Source organism: Nerophis lumbriciformis, linkage group LG10 (assembly GCF_033978685.3).
Source record: "Nerophis lumbriciformis linkage group LG10, RoL_Nlum_v2.1, whole genome shotgun sequence".
NCBI lineage: Eukaryota > Metazoa > Chordata > Actinopteri > Syngnathiformes > Syngnathidae > Nerophis > Nerophis lumbriciformis.
Window position 1 is genome coordinate 8,442,501 of NC_084557.2, and position 24,024 is coordinate 8,466,524.

The 24,024-nt window shown below is 36.6% G+C and overlaps 1 protein-coding gene across 2 annotated transcripts in view; it reads right to left on the reverse strand.

Annotated features, from left to right (window-relative positions):
• Positions 1 to 22,267, reverse strand: part of parp16 (poly (ADP-ribose) polymerase family, member 16) — a 23,798-nt gene extending 1,531 nt beyond the window's left edge. Inside the window, exons 1-7 of one of the 2 annotated variants that reach the window (XM_061969333.1) lie at positions 22,126 to 22,267; positions 19,243 to 19,439; positions 15,581 to 15,718; positions 15,293 to 15,499; positions 13,107 to 13,278; positions 8,621 to 8,765; positions 1 to 173 (exon numbers count right to left, since the gene is read on the reverse strand). The exon at positions 1 to 173 is cut by the window's left edge and continues 1,531 nt beyond it. In XM_061969333.1, coding sequence (XP_061825317.1) covers positions 38 to 173; positions 8,621 to 8,765; positions 13,107 to 13,278; positions 15,293 to 15,499; positions 15,581 to 15,718; positions 19,243 to 19,431 — 987 coding nt within the window. In that variant the 5' untranslated portion in view covers positions 19,432 to 19,439; positions 22,126 to 22,267 and the 3' untranslated portion in view covers positions 1 to 37. The other variant, XM_061969332.2, reaches the window with a different exon arrangement.
• Between the last annotated feature and the right edge of the window lie 1,757 nt (positions 22,268 to 24,024).

Sequence of the window (24,024 nt, forward strand, 5' to 3'; positions counted from 1 at the left end):
ATAAAGACTCGAGTCAATCAGTTTTTTTTTTGTTTTGTCATCTGAATTGTCGGTTCCAAAAGGATATGAAGGCGTTGGAGTTGAAGGTGCCAATGAATATGAGCAGCAGAAGGTAGAGACTCATCATGATGGCAAAGTGGTGTCTCAGGAACCAGGAATTACTGCGGGAATGTCTGTGTGAGGAAAGAAACCCGGATCAGACCACACTGATCATGTTAATCCAGGAGAATCACCATTACTCTCAGTTCATGTGATATTAATAGGGGTGTAACGGTACGTGCATTTGTATCGAACCGTTTCGGTACGGGGGTTCCGGTTCGGTTCGGAGGTGTACCGAACGAGTTTCCACACGGACATATTAAGTAGCGTGACACGCACGTTGTGTAAACAATGCACACCTGACTGACCATACGTCCTCTTTTCACCGGACATGTCCTCTTTTGCGGAGCTGTCAGAGCGGAGTTTCTTAAATGCCTCAAATGACCGGCATTTTGAGTTGGGGTTTACTTGTATTTTCAATGTACGTTCAGGGTTAAGAAGGGGTTAAAAACAAAACAAATTGTGCGCAGCAGCATTGGTGAGCGAGGGGCAGAGACAGAGAGAGAGAGAGAGAGTTATGATAAACGCGCATGCGTCGCCAGGCTCTGCTTTTTATCCATAGATTTGTCACATTTAATTTTTTATTATCTATAGCAGGGGTGTCAAAAGTGTGCCCCGGAGGCCATTTGCAGCCCACAGTTAATGTTTTAAAAGGCCCACGGCACATTCTAAAAATACTATTAAAATAAACAAAAACATAGCAAAAGTGAAATAAAAAAGCTTGAAGGTTAAACGTAATTTAGAAAAAGTTGCAATGTTGACTAATAAAACAAAGCTGTTTTTTTTTCTTTCAAACTGTCATTGCTCAAAATATAATATTGAATCAAAATCAATGTTATTATGAATTATTGACCTATCCAAGGTTCCCATTACTTCACATCAAATATTCCACTAAGAAAAAGATTTTGCAAATTTGGTAAATAAATAACCCCAAAATTTATATTTTGTTGTTTTCTTACTGTACCGAAAATTAACCGAACCGTGACCTCTAAACCGAGGTACGTACTGAACAGAAATTTTGTGTACCGTTACACCCCTAGATATTAAGTATCAAAACAAGAACCATACGCTATCTCCAAGGTCAAATGGTTAACATCAAATTTCAAGCTTCTCTACCATAAATTGAATATTTACAATTATAAACTGCTCAGTTTAGTCCTACTTATGTCGACCAACTTAAGTCACTGTCCACCTTTCTTTCGTAGTACTAAAAAGTGCCCACTGAAGTCGACATACAAAGCCAATAAAAATATTTTTAATAAATCAAACTATTGTCAATTTAATTAAGCTTTTTGACAATAATTTACAAAAACGCTCTTTTAATGTCAAAGAGAAAACAAATCTGTGTGTTAATACTGTATATTAAAACTATATAATGCAGGGGTGCCCACACATTTTCTGCAGGCGAGCTACTTTTCAATTGGCCAAGTGGAGGGGATCTACCTCATTCATATATAGCATTTATATTTATTTATTTATGAAAGAGAGGTTTTTGTTAACAAGTAAAAGGTGTTTAATGATAATACAAGCATGTTTAACATTCCTTTCTTTCATGAAGACAAGAATATAAATTGGTATGATTGTGATGACTTGCATTGATTGGAATCAGACAGCAGTGATGATAACCTCCACATTTTCAAATGGAGGAGAAAAAAAGTCCTCCTTTCTGTCCAATACCACATGAAAGTGCTTGCTTTTTGCCATCTTATTTGTCCAGCTTCCATACTCCTTTTTATACACTTTACAAGAAATACATTGGCGGCAAACTCCGTAGCTTGCTAGCAGGATGAAGCAGCACTTTTATTGTGAAGATAGGAACTGTGCAGTCGGTCTTTAGAGTTTTGTTGAAATAAAAAGTGTTTCTCGCCTTTCTGTCGGTCATTTTTTATCAATAATGATCTGGCAGCAGCCAGCGTCATCTCACAAGACCCTTGGGTGCCGTGAATGTCAATCAAGTGACAAATGTGACGTCTTAGTGAAGATTGATGATCGCTCATTTTTAGGTGTATTATTTTTAATGCCAGGCTGGCGATCGACTGACACACCCTCCGCCATCGACCAGTAGCTTGCGATCTACGTAATGGGCACCCCTGATATAATGTAAAATATGGTTGCATTAATTTTAAGTGACTTGCCCAATTCAGAAGAGATCCAACAAAGCAGTGTCACAATTAGTGAAATTGATTTCAGCCGAGTACGGTTCATGTGTGTCGTCATTGGATTGTCTAAAAGCACCGAAGTCAAGTCTAAAATTAATAATAACCCTCGCAGATTTTGAGTCCAAAAAATTGTTGCTCAAATCTAATTAAAGGCTGAAAAATACTTCTACACAATAATGCCATTGTCTTACTATTTTCTGGGTGACACAGGACTATTATTTGTGGCCCTCTACTAATTTCAGAATTTAAAAAACATGATGGATTCCACTAGACACCAACTACAATAACGGTGCAAACAAAGAAATTACAGCACAACAAACACACACTGGGCAACACAAAGAGCAACTCCCTATAAGCAAGCTAAAGTGACTCTGGGGAACTAAACAGTGGCAAAATACACATTTTTACATTACATTTTATATGTTTTACGATTTAAAGGGGAATTGCAATTGTTTTGTAATTTAGCCCAATATTTACAGTCCCTATGTATTTTTATGCATTCTAATTTCAGGGCTCGAATTTAACCACGGCAACCGCGGCAATTGCCGCAACCGTCCTCTCATTTGTTGAATGCCCTAAAAAATTGACCAACATTTGCGGCGACAACTTGCCGTGACCACCCTCGACTTTTTACTTGTTAATGGACAAGGCATGTAATTGTCCACGACATAATGATAATTTGTGATAAAATTCCAAATCTTTAGTCATGCCATCTACTTTGAAAACTACCGATACTCCATCATTTATTAATGCATTTTAAGCAACACCAACTCAGGCACATGCACACTAACATCGTTTAACCCAGCGTTTCTCAAAGTGTGGGGCGCGCCGAGTGGCAGTGTCAAGCCTGCAACCCCGATTTGAAAAGCTGTGCAGTGCAAAACAGGCTCATTGCAGCCACTAATGCTGGAGTACTGTAAACTCATGTTCACTTGCCCTGTCTTGCCAAATGCATAGCTCCTCCTTTTTTTTTGCAAAGATTGCAAAATGGCACTTTTATTTGATTTATTATTGAACTTGATGCAAGTTATAACACTTTTATTTGATTTATTATTGAACTTGATGCAAGTTATAACACTTTTATTTGATTTATTATTGAACTTGATGCAAGTTATAACACTTCTTTTGATTTTTTATTGAACTTGATGCAAGTTATAACACTTTTGTTTTATTTATTATTGAACTTGATGCAAGTTATTTTATTTATTATCGAAATTGATGCAAGTTATACCACAGCTGCACAGTTATTTTATTTATTATTGAACTTGATGTTATTTTATGTTATTGAGTTTGAATGTATACAACTTGATGTTCAATAAATTTGAAAATGTTAAGCTTGGCATTAGCGTTCTGTTGGGGCAATGGGGGCAGGTGAGGCTTGAAAACGCCCCCTTGTCCAAAGTGGGGTTTGACAAAAAAAGTTTGAGAACCACTGGTTTAACCTATTAACCATGGCAGACCAACGACGTTAACCTTGCTCCAGAGGTACCCCCTCGGAGTATACTTAGTCAACAAGCCTACATGTCACTCTAAGGGTGGCCGTATAATCAGCGCCAACACTGTCATAAACATGTGCCATATAGTGGGACCACACTAAACAACAATGCCAGTTAAATTTCGGGAGAATATATGCACCGCAATAGAACATAAGTACAACAGAAAACCAACTGTTCCGGGACGCTACAGTCATTTTCCCTCACTTCCTGCCGTGAGTTTAAAAGCGCACTTTCGTGTTTAGATGGAGACAGGTGTGGACAATATTGAAGACACTTGTCCCCACACAAAGTATACAGCGAAGGAGAAAAACTATACGATGTTGCTTTCATTTTGACAATACAGCGTCCATCAGCTGCAGTGACTGAGAGTTAATGAGGTGAGGAAACACGCTGTCACTCCTATTTTTTGTTGTTGTTGACCAAACTGTTGTACTGAACCACAAGGGGGCGTTGGAGAAGAAAACATATTGTTTATTAGACTTTATCTTCATTAGCCAAACTGCTTTGTTTTATTTTGATATCAAAAAGTAAACGCCATGTTTTGTTTTTTTACATTACTTGTGTTTTTTAATGTCACAAAGGTATTACTTTAAAAACCATATGACACATCATTTTGTTAATGTTTTATTGTGTATAGTTAATTCCTATATGACATATTTCTGCTCAAACTCTTAATGAATCAGTCCCGATACAGCATCTACATGTACATAACTTTAAAAAAAATACTTCCTTCTATCAAAAGGTAAAAATAGAGATAAAGGCATCATGAAATGACAAAAAGCTGACAAGGTTATATTAATAATGAATAAAAAAAACTGGATATGTATGCTTGCATGCTTTGGAGCCCCTGCCTGGAAAGAAAATAATGTTTGCCTTGGTGCCCTTCTAACTTGCCTTGGTGCCCTAAAATTTGAGCACTCCTTTAGAATCAGAATCAGAATCAGCTTTATTGTCATTACGCAGGGTAACGAGATTGAAGCCATTCCATACAGTGCGATGTGTGCATGCAAGAAAACAATGTGTAAATATATAAAAATATAAAAAATATAGAAGTCCAAAGAAAGGTGTGGCCCACAAATGTGACCCTGTACACTCTATACAGTGGGTGAAATGAATATACACATGAAAAAAACAGGGTGGTTGGTGGAATGGGTTATTGCACCGAAGAGAAGGCAGTTATGAGGGACAATGGGGCAGTCCGTTCAGGGTGGTTCTGGCCCTGGGGAAGAAGCTGTTCTTTAGCCTGTTTGTCTTGGTTTTTATGCACCTTTAAGGCAACACTTGCCTTGATCTTAAAAAGTTAAAATTCGAGGCCTGTAATTTGTAATATACAGAAAGTATGAGGTGGCTAACAATGCAGCTACAGTTCAACTTCAACTTCTATGCTAGTGTTAGTCGTATTTCTTTGTTTTGTTCTTCTGGGCTGCACTCATAGCTGTGTAAGGGGACGAGGCACAACGCTGATTGAACATTATGTCGTGAGGAGACGGAGTTGCGCGACAGTGGAACGAGATGGTCGAGGACAGGGACACACTTTCACACACAAACGTAAACAAACACACAGACATTCACAGACACACACGGGATCACTGCACAAACGTAAACAAACACACAGACAGACATTCACAGACACACACGGGATCACTGTCAATAAAGGCTGTGAGGGATTATACCAAGCATTGTTACGTCCTACTGTTTACTACTGTGGTCACCTCTAATAGATGTTTCCGCCATGTTTGAAAAAGGTAATATGCTTACAGCTGATCACCGTGATCGATTTCAAATGAATCGAGATCAGCCCTAGTTCGTAGTTTGTATTTCTTGTTTGGCACTTAGCAATACTGCTGCATCATGCTTGCTGGATTTCTTTCTAAAACTTGTAGATCATCCTCCTAAAATAGTATTTGATGGCTCTCATGACATTTGCATGATTAGTAAATAAATAAATAAATAATGATAAATGGGTTGTACTTGTATAGCGCTTTTCTACCTTCAAGGTACTCAAAGCGCTTTGACACTACTTCCACATTTACCCATTCACACACACATTCACATACCCTGATGGAGGGAGCTGCCATGCAAGGCGCTAACCAGCACCCATCAGAAGCAAGGGTGAAGTGTCTTGCTCAGGACACAACGGACATGACGAGGTTGGTACTAGGTGGGGATTGAACCAGGGACCCTCGGGTTGCGCACGGCCACTCTCGTTGTGATGCGTCTGTGAAATGATTACGCCGCCTTATGCCTAAATATATATATAAATATATATGTATACATATATACGCTGTATATATATATATATATATATATATATATATATATATGTATACATATATACGCTACCGTATATATATATATATATATATATACGCTGTATATATATATATATATATATATATATATATATATATATATATACGCTGTATATATATATATATATATATATATATATATATACACACATATATATATATACACTGTATATAAAATGTTGATGGAGGTTTTTGGAGCGCTTTATTTGCGGAATAGAGCTACTCCCATTCGCTTCATTGTAAACTGATTTTTATTATTGTTTATTTACGTGTCAAAAAGCATTAAAAAAAAAGAAAAACATATGTGTTCTTGTCTTACGTAAGGATTGCGAATGTTAGACAAAATTCCATAAATAAGTGCAGGTCCCCTTTAAATGACGCAAACTGTTAGAAAATACAACTCCATGCAGGAATGAACTTCAATGCTTATAAACTATAACCTGCTACCAAATAATGTACAACAATTCTTCCCAGCTAAAGAAGAGAAATATAACCTTAGAGGAAAATCTAATTTAAAACATTTGTATGCACGTACAACACTTAGAACCTTTAGCATATCAGTATGTGGAATTAAATTATGGAGTGGATTAAGTAAAGAAGTTAAACATTGTACTGATATGATCCAGTTTAAGAGGTTGTTCAAATTAAGTGCTTACAAAGTACAAAGAAGAATAACTATGAGAAATACTTTCAACTTTATTAAAAATAAGATGTTATTCATCTCAGTATGTTTATAATGACTGACTTAACTAATTACATATTACAAAACTGTTGTATTGCCTATTCACGGGTGTCTTTTTACTATGAAAAGGTCAGTAAATGACTGTATATATTTGTAAAGGCTCTGAAGTGGGAAAGGGGTAGGATTAAATAAGCTTTGCTTCTTCCTACTCCTTTTCGGACATGATGTAAACAGAAATTATATGAAATTGTGTGATGTATTATGCTGTAAGTGTGTTCATGTTCGAAATAAACTAAAAGAAAGAAAAGAAAGAAAAATGGCTATTTTTAAAAGTGCACATTTCCTCCACACCAGTGTTAACATGAATGGAGTTTAAAAAAATCAAAAAAATCTATTCACAGAAAAAAACGACCACAGAAGACTGGCACGTAACACCTTTGTTCATCAATAAAGCGATTGACGCGTATATTATCTTTAAAATCAGCGCTTAGGAGTTGTCTCCCAAATGAACACCTGCAGCAATCCATCCTGTAGTCTCAATAAAACAGAAACTTGCCCCAAACATTAATTAAGTTGTCCCAAAGTATTGAGCTTAGCCAAAAATGCATGGAAGGAGATCTACTGGATCTATTAGCAGCTCTGTAACTATACATGACAATAAAAAAAAGGTTATGATCTATTATTGGGATATTTGGTATTCTGGGATGTTAAAAGGAAAGTGCACTTTCTTTGGAATTTTGCCCATCGTTCACAATATCTACACGAGACAACAGCACACAGGTGGCTAACAATGCAGGGAATGGGATATGATCTATTCCACCTATAAAGCACTCTTAAAAAACATCCAACGGTTTATGTATATATGTAAGTATATATGTACTGTAGTAACGAGCACATTCATAATGACATGTCTTATTTACAGTATGTCACTTTTAGTATCACTGGGATTTGTTTTCTTGGCACATTGATTTCACAGAGCGCATAGGAACGATCGCTATTTCTGTCAACAAAAGACAACTACCACTAATTATGGCAAAAAAATGTATACAATAGCGCATACATCAGCAGCCAAAGTATTATATTATATACAGTTATGGTATATAATAAAATATAATACAATGCAATAATAAAATCTGCATGAATAATGAATAGTTGAATCATAGCCCTTGAGCCATAATAGAATCATGAGGTGCCCAAAAAACTCCAGCCACGTCTAAAGAAGTGACAGAAAAAAATTAATTAGTATTTCTAAGCATATCTGTTATTTTATTTTAAGCACACACTGTCTTTCCCCAGAAGGTCCATAAAATTGACATGCACACGCATCGTTGTCAACTATGCAAATTAGACGACAACATTTATCACTTAGTTTGCACTCTGTGGGAAACCCTACTTTGTGACTACTTTTAATAAAGCAGATTCAGAGATATTAAGTGAACAGTATGAAGGTTTGGGTGGTTGTAGTATGTAGTGGTGGAGATTATGATCAAACACTTCAGATGTACAGTACACATTGGTCAACGTATTTTCTTGGTTGTTTTGTTTATATGCTTAAGCCAGTCCTTCTCAAATAGTGAGGGGGCGCGTGTGACCTCTAGGAACATGCTTTCTTTGCCATACCAGAATATGATGTAGCGTATGTAGCACTTGGCCTCACTGTAAGCACGGTGAGAGCACGTGTGTTGATTCCTTTAATGTTAATAAGCTTACAATGTTAAGCAGAGGTATACTTATAACAATTTTATAGACAAATTATACTATTTATAGTCATGATGGAGAGTGGGGGGGTGCAAAATATTATTTTTCCTAGGAAGGGCGTAACAGAAAATATTTGAGAAGCACTGGCCTAAGCCAATGTGTGTGGATTTTTACCTGGACAGGTATCTCCTCTGAGAGTAAACCAACAGGTACTTGACACGTAAAAGCTGATTGTTTGTGACCACAAAGTATTTCTGTGGCACGTCGCCTCCCTCGCTGTTTTTGGCCCGTGAACGTTGACGGTCAAGGATTTCAGAGTCTGAAAAGGGGAAAAGAGTGAAATGTTTAGAAACCTACAGTACATGTCGCACATTAAGATTCAAAGTGTACAGTAAGTCTTTATGACAAAATGATTATTCATACACAGAGCTAATATAATATATATATACAAATGAATCCGAATTAAAACAAAGCAACAAGTGATAAAATGTTCTAATTTTAATAATTTCAACAACCCTCTTGGCCCCTTCATATAAAAATGGTTTGGTCCACAACGCACTTCATGGTACTTCCTCGTCTCAATGAAGAGGATGCCCCCCAAAAAGCACAAGTCCGGACATCAGAAAAGGAGAGGACAGGAGTAGGAGCAGCAGGGGCCCAGGACATTAAACAATGTTCTAAGAATGGTGAGCAACATTCCCTGTAAGGTGTGCACTGCTCAAGCGTCGTCTGCACACAGCAAATATGGCACACACAAAATCAAATCCAAATCAAACAAAATAAACTCATAATAATTTGTTCTGTATAATTTTGCAATGCAACCATGTGACTGACAGGTGACAACAAGCGGCCACAACAACAAAAAAACAATGTTCGTCAACACGGTTTAATATTGTAACGTCTGTCAAGACGCTTTAAGGACGACAGGAATTAAATCAAATTAATTTATTGAGCAAAACCAAAAACATAAATAAATAACTTATATCTCGAAAAACTGGTCATTTTCTGCCATATAAACCAGGCCAAAACCAACTCTTTGTCATCTGTCATATCAACAGCAGTTGCTCGTTCTTTCTCACCTGCACCAACACAAACACTCATGGCACTTAGTCAGTGATGGTCACAAAAAAAGTCGGACAACTCCAACAGTATGACTCCCCAATCAAATGTGTGCTTATTCTACTCTCATTTATTAAGAATGTTAATTTATGGATATTAATGATGAAATTCTGTTACTAATGACTAATTATGAGCATCTGACAAAGGTCAGTTACACATTATCATGATGTGTCCAATGTGGTCTTGTAAAAAGGGTTATTAGTGAGACATTTGAATAGCCTAAATGCAATATATTCAAACATGGGTTGTTTGTTTTCATAGTAATAAAAAATTAAAGACACCATAATAGCTGCCAACAACAAAGTAAAAATATACTATAATTTGGGCTAGTTTTACACTGACTATCATATCCTAACATTAACTGTGACTGTTGCAGGTGGAGATAGGGCATTTAGCAAACGGAAACTAGTTAAGAACGATCTCAGATCCAAAATAAGCAAAGAGAGGCTAAATAGTAGGGGTGTCAAAAAAAAATAAAAATAATAATAATTAAAATTAATTGTGATTCTTATTTGTAACAATTCTTAATCGATTAAAAAAAGTCACAAACCAATTACAAAAAAAATAAAAAATAAGATATATATATATTTTTTTTATGTGTGTGTATATATATATATATATATATATATATATATATATATATATATATATAATTTTGTGTATCTGTCCTGTCCAGCCACTGAGGCAAACCATATAGTTGATGTAGATGCCTATATCTGCTGTACAGATTAATTTAAGAAAAGAGAAGTGTTGGATACTTCTCTTGTTGCCTTATTTGTATTTGACTTTACTAAATGTTTGGGTAAACTGTTATTAAACAAAACCAGTTTTCTTTTAAGTAATATACAAATTTATTAGAGCTGTTCATTTATTTTTTGGCGCCTAATGTTATTAAAAAAATATTCATTTTGAATCGAGAATCATTTGGAATCTAGAATCGATTCTAAATCGAATCGTTACCTCAAAGAATCAAATTGAATCGAATAGTGTTGTGCCCAAAAATTCACAGCCCTACTAAATAGCCTTGCTAGAATTAAAATTGAAAGTCAGCTAAGCCCCCATCAGCAAATTTGAGACTTATAATGAACTAACAAGCCAATGTAAACTTGAGTTGAGATTAGATGAGGCTCATTTTGATAGTTGTTTCATAACGACATATTCCATATGCTCTTTTTGTACTTGCACATTTAAGTTCAATGCGACATATTTACCTGTGGACTATCTTGAGCCAGGACACCTTGTTTTTGTTTTTTTTGCATATCAGTATTTGATTGTTAAATTGAATAAAGTACCCACTACCTATTTGTTTAGGGGTTAATTAAAAATGCATTTGCAATCAGAGCAGTATCAACTTGTTTTAAATCAGTGAGATGAGGATAAGACCATCAATAAATCAATCAATGTTTATTTGTATAGCCCTAAATCACAAATGCCTCAAAGGGCTGCAACTAATGATACTAATTTACATCATAACATTATAACTTGTGAAGTGGTTAATCATAGAAAATGAAATTGGGTGTATTACACCAGGCACCGTCAAGGACACTGAAAAACAACACAGGGGTCCACACTGATATTCTTTCAGAGGGCCCAGACTTCCTAGCAACGGCCCTGCATACTGTCATTTGTTTAGGAGTGAGAGAGAACTTGAAAGCGCCAGATTCGCATTTGTGACAAGGCAAAGTTTATTTGTGGCCACAAATAAGTGAATAAATGGTAAACACAGACGTGCGAGGGGGGACCACATGTCTGTGCAACTGGAGAGCGCTCAAACAGGAAGATGAGCCTACGGTAGTTTGGAGCCGCAAGGCAGGTGACAACATTTTTTGACATACGTATTTTTCGTAGTATAAGTCGCACCGGAGTATAAGTCGCACCTGCCGAAAATGCATAATAAAGAAGGAAAAAAACATATCTAAGTCGCACTGGAGCCCGGCCAAACTATGAAAAAAACTGCAACTTATAGTTCGAAAAATACGGTAGTCATAATTATTTTGTTTACGATTATTTAAAATAGTTTGGAGCCGCAAGGCAGGTTACAACATTTTTTGACATAGTCATAATTATTTTGTTTACGATTATTTAAAATCAGTTAATGTTGCAGCCCTAGTGTGCATGCAGTAAGGCTGAAACGACGCGTCGACGTAGTTGACGTCATCGGTTACGTAAATACGTCGACGCCGTTTTTGTGCGTCGGCGCGTCGCATATTTACGTCACACTACTGTCATGGCGGAGCGCAAAGCAGACGATGCGAGCGAGGGGAAAAAAGCACGCCAAAAGTCGTCAAAAGTGTGGGAGTATTTCAATAAACGGCCTAATAATGTTGTTGTATGCACACAGTGTCGAGCGGAAATGGCCTATCATAGCAGCACAACGGCTATGAACGAACATTTGAAAAGAAAACCCCCGACAGCGTTCTTGCCATCACCATCAACAAGTCAATCGTCCGCATGCGTATACGTTGTCATTATTACACAAAAACATGAATGTGTCATTTGTATCTGCGTTGTAAATTCATAAACTAAAGCACCGTTTCGCTCTGAGAGGCGCGTTTGGCGTGCCTGTTAAGTGTTTACAAAGACGCGCTCCTCTTTAACGCTGTGGAGAGGCGGCGGCGGCGAGCGAGCGGCGAGGCGGGGCGCGCCGGGAGCGACGCCGCAATCGTGCCCAGGTGCGCGATCCGCGCAGTTGGAAGAGAAAAGACTTTGTGTAAAATTAAAAGATTGTAAACCTGGCAAAGCCGTCTGGCGTTCAGTCTGTCGGTCCTGAAAGAACCCCACGGCACAAGACGTGTCACAAACGCTAACGTTAATTAGTTGTGCAAATACCTTTTACAACATTAACAGTTACATATACTATGTACAAACGAACAATTAACTTTCACTTTAATCATACTATCATTGTTGTGTTATTAAGCAAAATAAGCAATACTTTTACTTTTGTTGAAATGTTTACACTGTACACTTTTTTGTATTGGATGTTTAGCTTTATTTTTTGCACATTTTAGCAAATAAGCAATACTTTTACTTTTGTTGAAATGTTTACACTTGTTACAGAATATTTCCGTTTTGCACTTTTTTGTATTGGATGTTTATCTTTATTTTTGCACATTTTAAAGCAAAATAAGCAATACTTTTACTTTTGAAATGCTTATACTATTCCAGAATATTAAGATTTGCACTGGATGTTTACTTTTATATTTGCACATTAAAAAGCAAATAAGCTACTTTTAATTTTGTTGAATGTTAAAAGTTTTAAATGTTTACATTGTTACAGAATATTTTGTCATGTTGTCAATGTTGACTGAGTGGCCATACTTTTTTTTTTGTAAATAAAAGCCATGCCTTTTGAAAAAACTGGCCTACATTTATTTTTCCCTCTTCATTTTAAATTTAAAAAAAAATCGGTAAAAGGAAAAATAATCTATAGATTAATCGAAAAATAATCTATAGATTAACCGATTAATCGAAAAAATAATCTATAGATTAATCGATAGAAAAATAATCGTTAGCTGCAGCCCTAGCATGCAGTGTGACTTACCTTTTTTCTTCACCTGACACTTGACATCTGGGTGATCGATGACTTCACACAAGGCAACACAGCTGAGAAGTGGACCCAGGAGGCTTTCCTGCCAACCACTGCTGTGGGGACTGTAAAGGACGGCTAAGCTGAGGTCACTGGTGAGGTAGGTCCCCTCTCCAAACACTGAGTTCTGGGTGTGAAAGACCAAAAACTGAGAAATAGAAAATTGACAGACCATCTTACTGCTGCGTTAATAGCAAACAACAATCTGTTATGTGACCCTGGTTGATTGACTTCATATGTGTTCAAATTTAGAATGATTTTTTTCCTATATGGTTATTATTATTGTCATGGTATAATTTTATTTTGACATAGGAAATAATATAAACTAAATTAATCCTCTGGTGCAGAGTCAAACTGCCATTATTAGTGTGGCCTTAAACCAAAATTATTCTAAAGGGCGCGGCAGGCGAAGACCTGAAGATCCACACTAATGACGCATTAAGCGGACTAATTATATAAGAACACTGTGATTATTGCTCATGCCAAACTAGCCACTTATTTGCTTGCAAGACGAGGATACACAATGGTGCAGCAGTATAATCAAAAATGTTGAAATACAGTTCACATCTTTGCAACATGTCAAAAAAAGGTCAGAAGAGAGTTTCACCCCGCTATCAATTACGCCAATTCACCATTTTGCATAATCTGCTGTGAATCAAATTATATGTAATATCCATTCATCTATTTTCTACCGCTTGTCCGTTTCTGGGTTGCGGGAGTGCAGGAGCCTATCTCAGCTGCATTCGAGCGGAAGGCGGGGTACACCCTGGACAAGTCACCACCTCATCACAGGGCCAACACAGATAGACAGACAACATTCACACTCACACACTAGGGCCAATTTAGTGTTGCCAATCAACCTATCCCCAGGTGGATGACTTTGGAGGTGGGAAGAAGTCGGAGTACCCGGAGGGAACCCACACAGTCACGGGGAGAACATGCAAACTCCACACAGCCCGGGATTGAACCCAGAACCTTCATATTGTGAGGCACATGCACTAACCCTTGTTACACCGTGCTTTTTGAATAGAATAGAATAGAATAGAATGGACTTTATTGTCATTATATTTGCACATAACGAGATTAAGGACTCCAATTTAAAGTGCGGTAGTGGGAACAAATATGGGGTAAAAATAAATTACACAAGAGGTAATAAAGAAAAAAACTACGAATTGAAATAAACAGACTACTATCCAATAAAAATAATAAGCAATCCTGTACAATATACAAAACACTGTAAAAATACAAAATACTGTACAATATACAGAACAAGACAAGAGTACCGAGTAATAAATAACAATCAGTGTCGGATGTATTGCACTCGAAGGGTAATATTGCACAGTAGGGTTTTAGGGTAGGATATTGTATAGGGGTGAATTATTGAAAGTATTATTATTATTATTATATATATTATTTATTAATTAAATTGATATCACTGAAGTATTTAAATTACTAGTCGGTTTAACAAAATTCCATAGCAATTAAAAGTAAATGGCTTTTTTCCCCACAACATTTTTAATGTTTTGTATTTTTTAAGTAACAAAGCACCTACACTTTTTAAAAAAAAAACAACCAGTTTGTTACTAGTATTGGTTAAAATGTAAACATATGGATGCGATATTATATTTGATTAGCACAAATCTACAGGTAATTTGTCAAATCTACCATTGTTTGACTCATAGTTGCAAGTGTGCACAGACAACAGTCAAATCCACATTTAAAAAATAAGTTATTTTTTAAATGTTATAATATTATAGGTATTTAAAAGCAAGTCTCTCACACCAGGCTTGGGAAAAAAAAGTGCATCTCCAATTAATTATATAGGCAATGTTTTGATTGAGCTCTGTCACTGACCCATTGAACATGTGAACCAAGGTACCACTGTACCTTTTAATTACTTTATTTTTTGCACACGTAATTTACTATCCTTTACTTAATAAAGCGCCACAGACATCTTTCATGTAATCATGAGATTGAATCATGCTGTGAAAGAGCACAATTACGCTTCCTAATAGCAATGGTAGATGAAAAAAACATTTTGTAATATCAAAATTAAGCTTGAGTCAGCAACAAGAGCAGAATCATGATCAGTCAAGTGTAAGTGCTGGAAGTCTACAAATGATGCTGAGGACCTCACTGACCTTGTTGAGGTGAGAGTGCAGCCCGTTGTGAATGATGGAGTGAAAGTTTTCCAGGCGACTCCCATGGAAGGCGTAGAAGACATCTCGGTCTGCTCTCGTCCGGTCAAACCTTGCGTTCAACTGGTCGCAGTACTCCAGCTCAAACAGAAAGTCTGGCGCAGGTGCAGCAAGGCTGTCATTTTCTGTCAGGGAACAAAGTTTGCCATACTAGAGGAGAGAGGGGAAAGCACAGACAATTGATTTAGCAGCGGAAAATGATGTGGTGAGAGTCAATTGTAGTGGGAATACCTCGTCTTTTTGTAGTGTCTTGACAGCAAAGCTCTTGGAAGAGAGAATCCAGTGTGCCAAGGCTACGTGGTGCTCTCGCTCTCCTGGTCGCAGTCTTACCAAGTCTCTCACACCAGGGAAGGAGTTCACATCTGTCAACTGGAAAATAAATCTCATGACATAAAACATCATCAAGGATGTCTCCCTGACTACGTGAAGAGGCAGCTTGAAAAAAGTCTGTAGAAAATAATTAATTTGAAAATGGTCTGTTGAAAAACATAATTGGAAAACGGTCTGTAAAACTATAACCTATGCACATTTTTTGACCCCAAAAAAGGAGTATAAGTCGCTCCAGAGTATAAGTTGCACTGGCCGAAAATGCATAATAAAGAAGGAAAAAAACATATATAAGTTGCACTGGAGTATAAGTCACATTTTTGGGGGAAATTTACTTGATAAAAGCCAACACCAAGAATAGACATTTGAAAGGCAATTTTAAATAAATAAAGAATAGTGAACAACAGGCTGAATAAGTGTACGTTATATGAGGCATAAATAACCAACTGGTATGTTAACGTAACATATTATGGTAAGAGTCATTCAAATAACTATAACATATAGAACATGCTATACGTTTACCAAACAATCTGTCACTCCTAATCGCTAAATCCCATGAAATCTTATACGTCTAGTCTCTTCCGTGAATGAGCTAAATAATATTATTTGATATTTTACGGTAATGTGTTAATCATTTCACACATAAGTAGCTCCTGAGTATAAGTCTAACTTTTTCAAACTATGAAAAAAACTGCGACGTATAGTCCGAAAAATACGGTACATGTTTTGTGGACCAGTGTCACCCCCTAGAGCAGTGGTTCCCAACCTTTTTGTAACTGCGGACCGGTCAACGCTTGAAAATTTGTCCCACGGACCCGGGGGGAGGGGAATGGTTTTTTTTGTTTTTGTTTTTTGTCATAAAAAATACAATCATGTGTGCTTATGGACTGTATCCCTGCTGACTGTATTGATCTATATTGATATATAATGTAGGAACCAGAAATATTAATAACAAAAAGAAACAACTCTTTTGTGTGAATGAGTGTGAATGAATGTAAATGGGGAAGGGAGGTTTTTTGGGTTGGTGCACTAATTGTAAGTGTATCTTGTGTTTTTTATGTTGATTTAATTTAAAAAATATATATATATATATATATTTTTTATTTCTTGTGCGGCCCGGTGGTTGGGTACCGCTGCCCTTGAGGACTGCCAAAAAAACAGTTTCTCAGCTGTGGTCCATATGGGCAGTTATAATACACTTTTCCACCACTTGTAGCAGTAATGATAATATCAAACAAATAGACGAAGTCTGGAGCTATAGTCAGAAGTTTCTTAAGCGCAAAAATGATGACTAAAGTGGTGAATATGTATTGTTATTTGTACTTAAATTTTTTGTATTTTTTTTAAGAAACATATTATTTATTATTAATTTCATTAGAATGTATTCAATTTAGCACTGCATAATTGTGTATTTTTCATTAGTTTTTATGAATCCATTCTTTTGCAGTATTATCTGAATAGTATTTAATTTTAGGTTTTTATTTTTTAGGCTTATCCTGTTGAACTGTAAGTACAGTAGGTTGGATACAGTTGTTGAATACCATTACAATTAAAAGTACGATTATTAATTCAGTGAGTGGCCTTACCCACTGTAGTGGAAGAGTTGGGCCCTGAGCTCAAAAAGGTTTAGAACCCCTGATGTAGACCACAAGGCTGTGTTTTGGGGCGGTATAGCTCGGTTGGTAGAGCAGCCGTGCCGGCAACTTGAGGGTTGCAGGTTCGATCCCTGCTTCCGCCATCCTAGTCACTGCCGTTGTGTCCTTGGGCAAGACACTTTACCCACCTGCTCCCAGTGCCACCCACACTGGTTTAAATGTAACTTAGATATTGGGTTTCACTATGTAAAGCGCTTTGAGTCACTTGAGAAAAAGCACTATATAAATGTACTTCACTTCACTACTTCACTTTTAAATGTAGGAAAAAAATTTGTTGAGGACCCCTTTAAAGAGTTTGTTCATATGAATTTCCTAAGTGAATCATAATTATATTCAACCTGAAAAATGATGGTGTGCATTCCTATTTTGAATACATTCATGCATTTTACAAAAAAAAATTATTTTTCAATTTCAGTTTTCAAAATTTCCAATCTGAAACTATTCTCATTGGCCGCGTAAAAAAAGTTGTTCAAAAGACTCGAATAGTTCACAAGAGTTACATTTTTAACTGAAACCAAATTCCTTTTTGGTACAAGCTGCTCGCGCTGTAAATGTCGGTTTTGATTATTTTTCGATTAATCGCCCAGCCCTAACAGCAGCTTTAACCAATTACTTAGATTGTTCAGGTGCACGGTACCTCGTGTCATGGCTTATTAACTGTAGTACCTCACAAAAATGAGTACACCACTCACTTTTCAGCAACATGCTATCAAACTGCCATGCCACTCAATTTACCAGGCAGCTTAGCTTATTCGCCAGAATTTTACCGTACAATTTACAGTGTTTTTTTTACAGCTTATTACTGTAAATGGAAAAACGATACCACAGTTTTTAAGGCAAAATTAAAATTCTGGTGACTGAACTCACAGTTTTTTACTGTAAAACATATTTTAATCTACACAGAGTACAATTTGATGGATAACTTGTTTTGAAACCATAAGTCAAGCTAACATTTAGTACAGCATTTATTTAAATTTGAACAAAAACATGTTTATTATTTAAAACATGATTGGAAAATATGATAACATTATTATTATTAGCCTTTATTTAACCAGGTAAAATTCCATTGAGATCAAAGATCTCTTTTCCAAGGGAGACCTGGCCAAGAGGGCAGCAGCAAGGTTACATTAAAAACAGTAAACAAATACATAAAACATCACATTTACAACATTAAAACTTGCTCACATGACACATGTGCATACAGACAAGGTAGACTGCAGTCCTTTCACAGAAGCTTTAAACTCATTCAACGTAACTAGGGTTTGAAGTTTAATATTCGATTGTAGGTTATTCCAAGCCTTCGGTGCTGAAAACCTAAATGCTTTCTTGCCCATAACATAATATGTGTTGCATTGTGAGACAATATTTATTAGGAGTGTGAATCTTTGAGCACCTACCATTCAATACGAGTACGACTCATTAAATGACGATTCGATTCAGAATTGATTCTCGATTCAAACTGATTCTCGCACTGTATAATTTGGTATAATAATTACAGTGAAACATTTTTTTTCAACACAGGTTACAGGTTAGAGAAGCCCCTTCTGGTTGCATGGAGATGGCTTGAAAATGTATTTTTTTAAATTGCTTTAAAAAAAATGTAAATTGATTTTTCACACAATTAGGATGTGAATCGATTTTTTTGTGCACCCCTGATATTAGAGTTTTAAAAGATATGCAATTGCAATTTCTTCCGTCAAAACGGCGATGAATTAAAAGATAAACTACTTAAGTGACGCATTTTGTTTCCAGGCTTTTGCGGGCCATATAGAATGATGCACCGGGCCAAATCTGGCCCCCGGGGCCGTGAGTTTGACATCTGTGGTATATATGTACTGCAATTAAACGGTTGTTGAAATTTTGGGGTGTACTCAGTTTTTAAAATATACCAACAAAGTATGTAAATATTACCAGTGCATCAAAGTCTTTAGTGTCATCGTTTATGTATCGAGGAGGGAAGGGTCGAAGCAAAGAGTCCTTCTTGTAGTTTTGAGCAGCGGCAACAAACAGGCTGCAACGAAGATCTGCCGCTACGGGATCTCTGTGCAGACAGGAGCACACCAACTCTCGGACGACCTCGGATGGGAGCGGCGGCTGCATTCCCAGGACTGTAGATTCAGTTAGGCACAAAAGATTGCAGTTTGAGTAAGTGTTATATACTAACAACATGGAGCGTGTTAAGCATAATAAATAAATGTACTCACTCCTGATATTAACTCACATGAACTAGACATTCAGAAATACTTCAACTTGTTAACTTCCTAATACATAACCATCTATGTCACAGTATCCACACAACCGTAATATGTTTTATACAGTACAGCCATAAAGTTTGGACACACATTCTCATTTAATGCATTTTCTTTATTTTCATGACTATTTACATTGTAGATTGTCACATCAAAACTATGAATGAACACATGTGAAGTTATGTACTTAACAAAACAAGGTGAAAAAACTGAAAACATGTTTTATATTCTAGTTTCTTCAAAATAGCCACCCTTTTGCACACTCTTGGCAGTCTCTCCATGAGCTTCAAGCACACCTGTGAAGTGAAAACCCATTTCAGGTGACTACCTCTTGAAGCTCATGGAGAGAATGCCAAGAGTGTGCAAAGCAGTAGTCAGAGCAAAGGGTGGCTATTTTGAAGAAACTAGAATACAAAACATGTTCAGTTATTTCAACCTTGTTTTTGTTAAGTACATAACTCCACATGTGTTCATTCATAGTTTTGATGTGACAATCTACAATGTAAATACCGGTAGTCATGAAAATAAAGAAAACACATTGAATGAGAGCCCTGCGATGAGGTGGCGACTTGTCCAGGGTGTACCCCGCCTTCCGCCCGATTGTAGCTGAGATAGGCTCCAGCGCCCCCCCGCGACCCCAAAGGGAATAAGCGGTAGAAAATGGATGGATGGATGGACATTGAATGAGACGGTGTGTCCAAACTTTTGGCCTGTACTGTATACTAAGGCACATTGTTGTGTGATGTTCTGCAACTTTGTTGCTCAAGTCACAATCAAGAAATTCATATTAATATTTTACATTTTTTATTTTACAGTATGTCTACAATAGTTTCATTTCTTAGCTATGATACACCGCATAGCAGTTTCTCCTCTTTGTATAATCCAGAGCAGTGATTCTCAAACTGTACTACCACTAGTGGTACGCCAAAGATTCACTTCATCAAAGTACAGGTGTTTTATTGTCCTATATTTGAACACGGTGTTACTGTTCAAACTGTGTGTAATGTGACAGTGGCTAACATGTACTTCTTAAATAAACCTTCTGCCTTGTTTTTAATGAACACTTGGGTCCACTGTATGATCCTGTTTGTCGTTATGGTGGTACGGTACTTGGAGAGCCACGTTTTTTCTCTGAGGTGGTACTTGGTGGAAAAAAGTTTGGGAACCACTTATCCAGAGGAACATTTGCAAAATAGTTTTTCCCCTGCAGAGAACACTAGATACTAGGCTGTGTTCAATAGGTTAGATCAGTATTTTTCAACCTTTTTTGAGCTAAGGCACCTTTTTTGGGTTGAAAAAATGCCGAGGCACACCACCAGCAGAAATCATTAAAACACGAAACTCAGTTGACAGTAAAAAGTTGTTGTCGCAATTGTTGGATATGACTTTAAACCATAACCAAGCATCCATCAATATAGCTCTTGTCTCAAAGTAGGTGTACTGTCACCACCTGTCACATCACACCCTGACTTATTTGGACTTTTTTTCGGTTTTCCTGTGTGTAGTGTTTTAGTTCTTGTCTTGCCCACCTATTATGGTGGCTTTTTCCCTTTTTTTGGTGTCTTCCTTTGAGCGATATTTCCCGCATCTACTTTGTTTTTATCCTTCTTCGTGGGGACATTGTCGATTGTCATGTCATGTTCGGATGTACATTGTGGACGCCAGCTTTGCTCCACAGTAAGTCTTTGCTGTCGTCCAGCATTCTGTTTTTGTTTACTTTGTAGCCAGTTCAGTTTTAGTTTTGTTCCGCATAGCCTTCCCTAAGCTTCAATGCCTTTTCTTAGGGGCACTTACCTTTTGTTTATTTTTTGTCTAAGCATTAAATACATTTTTACCTGCACACTGCCTCCCGCTGTTTCAGACATCTGCAAAGTAATTAGCTACCGGCTGCCACCTACTGATATGGAAGAGTATTACACGGTTACTCTGCAACGCTCTAGACAGCACCGACACTCAACAACAACACATCATTTGCAGACTATAATTACTGGTTTGCAAAAAATATTTTTAACCTAAATAGGTGAAATTAGATAATCTCCCACAGCACACCAGACTGTATCTCACCGCACACTAGTGTGCCGCGGCACAGTGGTTGAAAAACACTGGGTTATAAAAAAAACAATGCGCCAATAGAAAATACATTTAGCTCTACTCATTTACCGGCTATGAACATAAATTGTCTATTTGTAACAACCATGTTGTGTTATGATAAAGCAGTCCAGTTTGCTAACAACTGTTTCCTCTATCACAACACTTTTTAACGAGCAGCTAACCCTACTCTTAATACACAACAGAGCTCGGTATACACATATATACACATAATATACATATATACACATTATATTTGGGTTTACTCACACTTTGGATCAATCCATGTCATGTTTAGAGTGATATTGGGTTAGCTTACAGCTAATGCTAACTACCGCGAAGTGACTCGCTGCTAATCTAAAAGATGCCTAAACGACAACTACTACTGGAATGCTGTTACAATGCGGCACCTCGATTTGTTCTCGCCGACAAAGAAAAGTTATTTCGTCCGCCTTACCTTAAGTTTGCTCAACTCATGGCAACAAAGGGGAAAACAAACGTCAGCCAACGGCACTGCTGCGTTCAAAGGCGATCTGAAAAATATGCACTCGCGTAATACATCGTACATTTGAAACTTTTGTATTGATACTACATGTAAAGTTGCTCCAGTTGTCATAATAAGTGAAGTAATTTGTACCTATTTTGTATAGTTATTATTAAAAATGCTAGGTTTACAACGACTCATTTGTTTCTCCGCTTGTACCGCGAATGCAATGTATAGATCTTCTGAAAACCTACTTAAGAAAGGATAAACACAACCCGAATGTCCAGTAGCCTAAACTTAATTTTCTTTCTGAACATAGGAATGGTTATTTGACAATGACAATGGCCTATCTAATAAATAAACAACATTTATTAGATTTTTGCTGGATTCAGACAACTTCTGTTGCAGACTAGTCAAACTAACCAGCGTAATTGATTGATAAACTTTTTTTTACTAACTTCCGTTTAAAAGTAAGGCCTACATTTTCTAATTGGCTTAATGGTTTACAGTTATCAATCAAATCTTGGAGAATTATTAAGAGTACAAAAGCCCTTAAATTGATATCTCTGTTAAAAACATTTAAAGTGATTTAGGTAGCCCTTTTTTTTTTTTTTTGGTCATATCTTGTATTATTATTTTTATTATATTTAATACTCTATCTGTATTTGCTTTTGTTTTCTTTCCTTGATGTTGAAAGTGCCTTGACTTGTGTGTGAATTATAAATGTATATTTGTTGTTCAATAAAAAAATAAAAATACTAACTTCCGTTTAACTTCCGTTTATTTTCCGCTTCACTACACAACTCATTACCCGATCATGTTGCTTCGTTGTATTTTAATAACAATAATTTGGTTTAATTGCAACTCAATAATAACTACATGACTACTTCAGTCAGAGAATATGTTAATTTAGCTAATGTCATTGTTACAAATACAAACAAACAAGTTTTTCCTCCTTATTTTATGGCGGGTCGCAACTAACGTTAGTAGGTACATACCGCCACCTGCTGTAGTGGCGTGTATATACAGAGCAAGACATGTATTTACAAAAAAAACTACAGCTTTCGTATTAAACATGTGGTCTTAAGATATGAAATAAGAGCTTTGTTGCATTACTTAGTTTTTTTTTTTTAAATTTCAACTTTTTTATTAAAAAAAACAGCATTGATTGATTGATTGATTGAGACTTTTATTAGTAGATTGCACAGTTCAGTACATATTCCGTACAATTGACCAACGTTTTTTAACTTGTTTAACTTTAACTTGTTTAAGTCGGGGTCCACGTAATCAATTCATGGTACAAATATATACTATCGTCATAATATAGTGTTCATTTATTTACACATATACACACACATAACTCATCTACTCATTGTTGAGTTAAGGGTTGAATTGTCCATCCTTGTTCTATTCTCTGTCACTATTTTTCTAACCATGCTGAACACCCTTTCGCAGGTACCCAGAAAGGTTTCCAGTACCACCAAAAAAACTGAATCTCTGAAGACAGTATAAAAATCTGTGTTAAAGGTGTATAAATACTGTTTGTATAATAAGCATGTTATTTTTTTACAAATGAGGGTTAAGAGTTCAGTACTAAAAAAAAAGAAAAAAGAATGTGGCTTAAGTACAGTTTTTTAATTGAGCTGCTGCATTTTTTGGTTGGGTTGTTTATTTATTTTGAGTAACTTCTATACATTTCTAAAAGGGGAATAATGTAATAGAGTGATCTATGTTTGTCTGTTGCCATCTCCTGGTGAATGTTGGCTATAGCGTACTGGGGTTACTTTTTGGTTGGCCAACGATTTACGTGGTGTTGCGCACCTGACGTCACTCAGGTCCGCATGGAGCTGGAGGGGAAGTGGCTTCCAGCTC